Consider the following 9,550-nt stretch of genomic DNA (forward strand, 5'->3'; position numbering starts at 1 on the left):
GAATAAAATGAATAAAAACACTAATGTATCTTGGTCATGATATGAATACAAATAATACAAAACTCAATGAGAGGATATGAGGCCTCCTCGCCATGTGTATAGTTGCTCCATTTCTTATTCTGGGTACTGGAAATCCCCTTCCATTTACACCTGTTTGGCGTAGGCCAGTGGTTAATGATATACTTCCAACTTTTAAGAAGATTTGAATAGAAAGTATCAACTGCTAAAAACAAAAGGTTTCCAAATAATTAGTTGGTGCCGATATTAAACGTATCAAATCTATGATTATCGTATTCTTATCTTGCATAAGCACATGCACATTCAGGAAGTTGCTCAGAATCAAACGGAACTCCCTTCTGGTAAGATTAACTGACCAAGTGTAAGCTGCACAGATTGAATCAGTATTTTTTGTAACAAACAGGATGAGCGGCGAGGCGTTCCACAACCACAACACTAGAAACACCAGCGACCAACTAATACCATAATGATAGACGTAACTCTTTCTTTAACACTCCATTACTCCCATATTAACTTGCACTTCGCTTTTGCAGTGTCCAGCCATCAAAAGAATTAGTTTGTTATGGAATGATTCGAATCAACCATCAAAGTTGTACTATAGCCTCACCATTATTTTAGTCCACATCATGATTGTTAATACAACAAGGGCAATGTAGTCCTCATGGAGTGCAATTGGTGCAAGTATATATTTATGATGAAGTGAAGTCAGAGGGGATAATGGTTATACTCTTTCAAATCTTATGGTATATAGTACCCAAGTCTTTTCAGTTTTCACCTTGCATCGGATAGAATTGAATTGATGATTAATGCGTTGACCATATATCCTCGACATATAAAATGCTACAAACCACCCCCCTCCAAAAAAAACGAAGAAAGAATAAGGGCAGAAAACAACGCAGCTGGGAGATCAGATCACTCATCTCAATCAACACATGAGAAAGCACCATTACCACCAATGAAAAAAATGAAACATGGGTAAATTTGGCCTATGAATTTCAAGAAACAGCCAGAAAAGAGCCTTACCTCCATTGCAATAAACCATGTCAGTCACGAAGACCAAGCTCAAGCTCAAGCTCGTCATCTTCTTCAAACAGCCTTAATAGACGAGCATATTGCTCTTCACGTTTCTTCTTTTGCCATAACTTGAATAGGAAAGCTGACAAACCGACAACTGCTGCAAGAGCAATGCATACTAAGATTATTGTAGATCCATTTTCCCTTCTTGAAGAAGCACGATCATCGACCTTTGTATTTTCCTGGGGATTTGAATCATCTGAAAAGCCTGAAATGACTTAAGATATAAGAAGTTATTAAATTTACGAGGAAGAGAAGAAATTTTACAAGATCATGAAAAGCGTTGATAACAGATTCCAACAGCAAATAGTGTGAACCACCACATGTAACTATAAGAAGAATTCAAAATGGGTTAACTCACAATCGCATACAACATACTTTTGGTAAGCGAATGAAAACATTTTCCGTCTTTCCAACTGATACAAAACTCTTTTATCCTAAAGTAGTTGTTTGGTCTGAGGATAAAGGCTTGTAGAAGATAAATGAAGCATTTAAAAGGGATGTAGGGGAAAGGGTGTCGTAAAGAGAGCAAGACAGAGAGCGCGGGGTAGAAAGAGATATATTAACTAAATGGGATCAACAAAAGAATAAAATGCAACCATCACATTGACAAAGAATTCACTCACTAATAGGAAACCAGGAGACTAGTTTCACAAAGCTCAAGAGGAACAAGAAACATGTTCCCTTAATCAGTTTTAACAAATGAGACGACTTAAACCCCATATCATCCTCTCCTCCATTATAATATTATAATTGTAAGACTATAATTATCAGTTAGCTCATTCATCTTGGGAAAAAACTTGATAATAAATGCAGAACTGATCATCATGCAATAGATCAAATTAGGTTTAGGTTAATTTGAATAATATCCACACGTAATGCTCCATGTGAAAAAACTAGGGCGAAGCAGAACCCACGAAACATGATGAAACCAAATGCAACTCAAGTTTAACTCGTAATAACCCAATAAACACAGATTTGATAAGAATTTACAAGAAAACGCATGCATCAAGGGTAAATAATCAGCCAGAGACTATGAGAAGACATAAAATTCACCACCGATTGCAGTTAATGATAAAAAGGATACGAACCAGAGAGGAATTGTAGGAGAATGGAGAAGAATAGGAAGAAGAAGCTTATGGTCATGGATCTGGGGCGTGAGATCGGAGCCATTTCTGTCTCTAGCTTCTGTTTGATCCCTCCCCACCAAACGCCTGTTTCTTCAACCCTGCGCCTTCCTTTTATTTCTAGGATTTCAAACTACGAGATATTTGAATTATTTTTTATAATTGTAATAAGTTTTGTAATAGGTCCATTTATGCTTTTGACTTTTTACATGTTTGACCTAACGGTATTGTAGTCCTTGGCCTATCACCGAAGGTAAGGTGAGGAGGGTGTGTGAGCTTATTTGTTGCATCTACCGTATATATTCGGATTTGAGAATAATTATCTTGTCTCTTTGATAACACCATTTGCTCACAAAGATAACATCACCTGGATGCTAATCAAACATTACCCAGAGCTAACAAAAACCCAACTCCAGATTAACAAAAGAATCACAACCAGTGTGTCTCGGATATTACAGTGGGATCAAAACCATACTATCACATTTTAAACAACAATACCTTTTGAAAAAAGGTAATACTTGATCGCGAGTGGTAATCGTGAATGAATCGTACAATCGTTATATCCTAAAGAACAGGATAACATTTTTCTCACTTGAAGCACTTGGCATCCAAAAGAGGCTCTCCTTCAAAAGGCTCGTAATCTTCGATCATCTGATTCACGCGCTCCTTCTGTGCTTCATCCGAGATATCCACCTTTGTCCACTCGTAGAGCTCCATATCATAGCACTCGTCCATGACAAACTTGGGGATCAATGGGCCACGGAAAAGCCACAAACCCTTCACCTTGAATGGGGGCTCTGATCCAATAATCAGCATCTTTCCAAATGCGTACTTCCTGGCTAGATCCATTCGTTGGAGGAAACCACCCACCTTGTTCATGGTCACAAATGAGACCATGTTTTCATCGTTGTATTTGTAATTACAAAACCAAAGGGAGTAGCCCTCTGGATCAAACATGTCCCAGAAACCTGAAAAAGTCATCAAATCCTGTCAACTAATAATGCTTGCACATGCTCATCTATCAAACAGCCATATAAAACAACAATATCCAATGAGCTATATATACTCAGGTAAAATGCATCAAAAGGCAATAAAGTTTGCTTTACTGTAACTAAGAATTTTTTCTCAATCGATATTGACAAAATTTCTTAATCTCTACCTATCTTAACGAGTAACATGTTCATCTTGTAGCATTTGATGATATGAACACCTGTTTACAAACGGTTTACGGCGAATGGGCAACCGGACAATCAACTTGGTATCTAAGTCATCAAATGTTTCAACATTTGCAGGTTGCCAGTCAAATAAGAAATTTTGAAACTTTTTCTCTCCCTCCATCCCAAAATAAGTTTCGACTTTTCTAGTTTATCTTCTCCCCAAATAAATGTCCATTTTCAAAGTGTCTACTTCCAAATTCTACCCTTAATTATGAGAAGGAGAAATCCATCACTCCCTTTATTATTAAAGATAACATGTCAGTTAATTAGTTAAAAAGTGCAATAATTACACATTTTTATAACTGTGAGTTTTTCATTGTGGATATTTTTTGGGACGGAGGGAGTAGATTAATTGAGAAAAAAATTCGTTTTTACACTAACCAGGAACCAAGACAAACATCATTGCATTTTGCCCTTTGTACTATGGTAATAGCTAAAAAAAGTAATTTAAGAAGAGATCAACCATTGCGCAAGTACTGTCAAAAGCAACCAAAATAGTTGTGTATCAATGTAAGTCGTAAGCAAAATAGAACGAAAAGGCCACAAAAAAGTGGATAAGATTACCTTTAATTGCAACCTCACGGAAGTTGGTTTTGGTGTTGGAGTAAAGCCTCTTCCAGTCATCCAAGATCATCTTACTTGGGGGCAGTAGATCAAGAGGGTTCTTTGGCTTAGGCTTTGGTGCCTCTTCTTCCTCCTGAACATCTTCAATCTTGGGCTTAGGAGCTTCTTTCTTTTCTACCTTTTTGGACTCAACCTTTGGTTTAACCTCTTTTGTTTGAGCTGGCTTTTTTGAAGAAACAATAGGAGGGACAGCTTTTGTCTGCTCCACCTCACCGATTATTTTGCTAACGTTTGGTTGATTGATCATGGTCCAAAAATACCTCTCAACATGAGGAAACTCAGATGTAAAGCTTTTAGTCATCATGATTTTGAAGCCTAGGTATAAATTACAAGTCATTATGATGTCAGCTAGAGTCACGCCATGACCAACCAAGAAAGTATGCGAGGCAAGATATGTGTTCAGAGCACCAAGAGCTCTCTTCAAACCATCAATAAAAGCCTCCTCAACCTTCAATGCATATTCAGAACAAATATTATTTAGTGCCTTTCACATGTCACAAGATACCAAATACATAAACAACCCTAAAAAACTTCAACCTAAATAGAACTATAAAAGCCTTCATTCAAAACTAAGGGGCCGTTTACCAACAAAAACTGGATAAGCGCTTATGAGGTAAAAGTCACCACCCTCACTTACCTTACTGGGTAAGATTATAGGTCATACAAATAGCATAGTATAAGCATTTATTACCCGATAAGCGCAAACCGGGTAAGAGTCACCACCTTCACTTATCAGGTAAGATTCTTGGTTAGCAAAATGGCACCGCAAGATCGTTGGCAAAGACCATAATCTCTTAGCGCGTAAGCATCTCTTACACAGTAAGAGGCGGTGTTTACTGTTTAGCAAAGACCATAATCTCTTAGCGCGTAAGCATCTCTTACACAGTAAGAGGCGGAAAGTGTTTACTGTTTTGCAAACATCCTCTAAACACCAACTTCTTGAAGACAATTGAAGAATTCATTTGGAACATTATAAGATAATAAAGATAATAATTAGTAGGGTATGAGGTCTAACATCATTCTTCAAGAGATCTATGAAACTTGAAATCTTTCCTCATTTATGCAAAAAAGTACAGGAGAGATTATAATAACTTAATAATGCTAAACATGTTTGAAGTCAATGTTGTAAGATTAATCACATAGAAACAGGTTACGCAAATGTATGACCAAGCATATATGCCTTCACAAGTGAGGTAGTAACTAACCGGAGCAACATAGTTAGCATAACCAAATCTCGGATACAGCCATCCCATCAATTTCGAATCGATCTCAAATGAAGAAAAATCAATCCACTGCTCAACTTGGCCCTGGATAAACATTAAAGGAACCAAAAGATTCATGTACATGACTCATAAGTACTTTATCAAAAAACAAGGACACCAAAAATGATACATCGTACATATTCTATTGGTGAAGATCCAAAGAGAGAAGTGTCAGTCTTCAGGCGGGCAACTGCAGTGATCAATATACCACAATAAGCACCATCAACCGTTAATAAAGCAAGATTACAATCAAATGTCACATGGTCCCTCACCATAGCGAGCAATGGCATTACTCTCGAATACAGGACCATCAGGAGTCTCCAGCACAGGAACCTTCAGCAACATGAGCATATTGTGTAAATAAGCTAAATAAAGCATTCTCACTGTTGCAAAAAGTTGAATCAGATTAGAGGGCGTACCTTTCCAATAGGGTTCATTTTAAGAAACTCAGGAGCTTTATTTGAGACGCCCATCTCAAAATTATCAGCCCATTTAACTTCAACACCAGCATATTCAGCAGTAATTAGTGTCTTGAAAGCATTCTTGTTGTTTTTTCCCACATGCAATACCTACAAGAAGGTTATACATTTAAAAAACAAATTATCTCAAATTTCAATGAAGCAACTACCAATAAATCAAATAAACTAAAACAGATAATTTCAATCCAACGCCAGAACTGGAACTTCTGAATAAGCTACAACCAATATTTAATAACACTCGACAACAAACCAGAAGTCAACACTACTTTGTTTTAGGTTTATCAAAGAAAAGTAATCAAAAGATGGCATTTGTGTAATCATGTCGATTACAATTATGAACTACAAGCTGATTCTTGTAATCGTATAGTACTACAACTGACTTGACTACACAAAAACGAATCAAGTGTTGGCCCCTAACACTAAAGAAAATCTCACTACCATCTTCGCAGAGAAAATAGAACGAAGTTGAAACCAATCAAACGACACAGAAACGATGCTTACATATAGAAATATAAAACCCTAAATATATGTTGCTAAGTTGCTGACAAAGTTACCAAATATACACTTGTACTTGTAGCTACTAAATTCAGCGAAAAACCGATTAACTGAATTGTCAAAAACAAAACAAAAAAACTCACCAGTGCCATTGCTTAACGGAATCAACGTTCGTTTTTTAAGTAAGCTGTGAATAACATAAACATATACAGACTTCATTAGCACTTCCATTGAAGAAAATAAGAGATTAAGCCAGTAGAAGATAGATAGATAGATACCAAGTGGAGATGATACCTGATTGGACGTTTCTTCCGCAAGCACAGTCGAGATCCACACACTACAGTCTACACTACAGTGAAAGTGAATAGAGTGATATGATTAGGGTTTGCTACATTTGAAGGTTTTCTTTATACAACAAAGTCTCTGATAATGGACCGGCCCAATTTGCATTCTCATGTGCTTGCAGTTCCTGATAAAAAGAAATTGAACAAAATTGTTTTAACAAAGGAAAAGTTAAAAAGAAAAACCAACCAACTATTTATTTTTGAATAACTTGAGGGTACTCGTACAATACAACAAGATAAATTTTTATTTTAATGTTTAGTTTTTATTATTTGTCTATATCGATATTAATACGATTTTATGTAGTTTTGAGAAAACGATAATATTTTTTATTTTTGAATAAAATATGAATTTGAAAATAACATAAAAAAATTTAAAAAAATAAAATCAATATTAGTATTAAATTAATTATTTAATAGTTCTCATTTTTTGGTGTAACTTTTTTAATTCAATTTCTTATTATAATTTAATTTAGGTCTAATAGCAAAAAATAATTTATTTTTTGGTTTAATAATTTATATTTTATAAAAATAATAATTAAACATTCTGTTAGAAACTCAATAATTATCTTAATTATATTTTAGATTTTCTATATTTAAAATAGATGTTTATCCTATATTTGATTATGTTTATCTACAGTTAATTACATGAATTTAAAAATGAAGCTTTAATAAGTTGTACTTACGTAAAATCACTTGTAATCTTGAATTATAAGTAATATGCATCAATAAACAGTACTTCATGCATAAAAAATGGTTTTTAAGATTTTTTATCAAATTTTGAATTATTTTTTAAATAAATAACTTATTAAACTTTCTTATTTTTGATGATTAAGTCTCATAATTATTTTTTTGAATTAAAAAGACATTAAACTTTTTTTGTGAGTTAAAAATGTATGAAATAGCAATCTACTTTTATAAATCTCTTTATTATAATATTCTATTTTTATTTTTCCTTATTATAGCAATGTATTTTCAAATTATTTTTTATAAGGGCATTGAATTTGAAAAATCTGCTCATTATAGCAATGGATAACCTGTTACCTTTTAAACCGGTTAATCGTAACATGTTTAAAATATAAATAAAAAAACTATTTCAAATTATTATTAATGATTTTTATTTTCAGTATGATTTAAAAAAAACATTTAATATTTTTGACTTTTTATTTAAAGTATTTTTTAGATAAATATGATATATTATTTTCGAGATAACTATTTTGTTTATAATAAAATGTAGCACTTCTTATTTTATTTTATTCAAAAAAATACATATCTTTTAAAGTTTTTTTTTAAGATGTTAGCGAGATAAATTGTGATCTACAATTTATTTAATATTGTTATACTAATAAATAATTTTAAAAAATCTAATTAATTTAATATATTTGTATGCCAAGTAATATTTTTTTAACAAGTATGATATATTCTTTAAAAGATAATACTTTTTTGATAAAAAATAACATGGAAACATAGTATAATGGGTAAACTTAAATAAAAAAGTTACCCCATGTTATATAGGTAAATTTTCAGAGTATAATGTCCTAACAAAAAATAATTTGAAAGTACGTTGTTATAATAAGAAAAAATGGAAGTACAATGCTATAGTCTGAAAATTTATAAAAGTATGTTGTTATTTTATGCATTTTGCCCTTCTTTTTTTGAATAAAAAAACCATTTAACTTTCTCATTTTAATTGATTAAGTCTCTGAATATTTTTTTAATAAATAAATAATTATACTTTTAAAAACTGATTATCTACATCATTTTAATTCAAAAAAGTTATATTAACCAATTAGTAAAAATTTGATGGTTTATATATTTTTAAAAAAAATCTAAGGTCTTAATCATTCAAAATATGAAAGTTTAATGATTTTTTGCTTCAAAAATTAGTTCAGGGACTTAAAATTCAAAATGAAAAAGTTTATTGGTTTTTCCATTCAAAAAATAGTTTAGGGACTAAACCATTTAAAATGAGAAAATTTATTGAGTTTTTTTTTTCTTCCCCTTTTACAAGAACGCGAGAACAATCCTATAACCTCAAACTTTTTTAATTAATAAATTAACTTATATAAAATATAAATAAATTAATAAAGACAGTAATGTAATTAAGTAATTTTTATAATTTAAATATTTTTTTAATTAATTATAATTATTCCTTTTTTCTGCACGTTCGTTCCCACTCTCTTCTCTTTCCTTGTGATAATTGTGTGATTGTGTAACCGTAACCTATCGAAACCATGATCAATCGAGTGTAACCATAACCTATCGAAACCATGAGTAATCGTTGTGATAAACGTGTGATTGTCTAACCCTAATCGATCGAAACCATGATCAAATTGAGTGCACAAGTGATGTTATAATAGTGATATCACATGATTATCACAACTATATCATACCAAATCGTTTAGTGGATTTCGCCCATAATCGTGGTGATAAATGTGTGATTGTCTAATCCTAACCTATCGAAACCATGAGTAATCGTTGTGATAAATGTGTGATTGTCTAACCATAACCGATCGAAACCATGATCAAATCGAGTGTACTGTTATGATAATGATATCACATGATTATCACACCCATATCACCCCAAATCTGTAGTCCATTTTTTAAGTTAACCCTAGCGAGCGGAATCCTTGTGATAATTATGTGATAATCACATGATTATCACATCCAAATCTCACCAAATCGTGTTGAAATAAGCGATAACCAAAATAATTCATTATGTTATCTAAATTATTGGGTTTAGTGTGATCGTGTTTTTAAAATTTTATCACTTTGAATCCAATATTACCCTTTTGCCTCTCAATTTTTTTTGAATTGTTTTAATTTCATTTTTAATTTTTATTGTTATCACAATATGAAGTTAATAGATTGTTCTCGTGTTTTCGTAAATCACAGGGGTTCTCGTTTGAACCT

At 32.6% G+C, this 9,550-nt stretch overlaps 1 protein-coding gene across 2 annotated transcripts; it reads right to left on the reverse strand.

Annotated features, from left to right (window-relative positions):
- Nucleotides 1-2,615: 2,615 nt before the first annotated feature.
- Nucleotides 2,616-6,726, reverse strand: LOC112511983 (elongation factor 1-gamma 2-like). Of its 2 annotated transcripts, none has more exons than XM_025117747.1 (8): nt 6,591-6,726; nt 6,440-6,483; nt 5,742-5,891; nt 5,595-5,655; nt 5,460-5,512; nt 5,266-5,367; nt 4,001-4,508; nt 2,616-3,187 (listed from the first exon to the last, which is right to left on the reverse strand). In XM_025117747.1, the coding sequence occupies exons 2-8, from the start codon at nt 6,446-6,448 to the stop codon at nt 2,808-2,810; spliced, it is 1,263 nt and encodes a 420-aa protein (XP_024973515.1). In that variant the 5' UTR covers nt 6,449-6,483; nt 6,591-6,726; the 3' UTR covers nt 2,616-2,807. The 2 variants fall into 2 exon arrangements, with proteins under 2 accessions (XP_024973515.1, XP_024973516.1); XM_025117748.1 differs by having other exon boundaries at nt 2,745-3,187; nt 6,575-6,638.
- Nucleotides 6,727-9,550: the final 2,824 nt, after the last annotated feature.

This window comes from Cynara cardunculus (genome assembly GCF_001531365.2).
Source record: "Cynara cardunculus var. scolymus isolate 2C chromosome LG 5, CcrdV1, whole genome shotgun sequence".
In the NCBI taxonomy this organism is placed as follows: Eukaryota; Viridiplantae; Streptophyta; class Magnoliopsida; order Asterales; family Asteraceae; genus Cynara; species Cynara cardunculus.

Excerpts from the sequence above, each read along its gene's own strand:
- LOC112511983 (XM_025117747.1), bottom strand. Across the intron at positions 5,656-5,741 it reads AAATGAACCCTATTGGAAAG|GTTCCTGTGCTGGAGACTCC; the intron begins GTACGCCCTCTA and ends ATGTTGCTGAAG. Across the intron at positions 5,513-5,594 it reads TAATGCCATTGCTCGCTATG|TTGCCCGCCTGAAGACTGAC; the intron begins GTGAGGGACCAT and ends TGATCACTGCAG.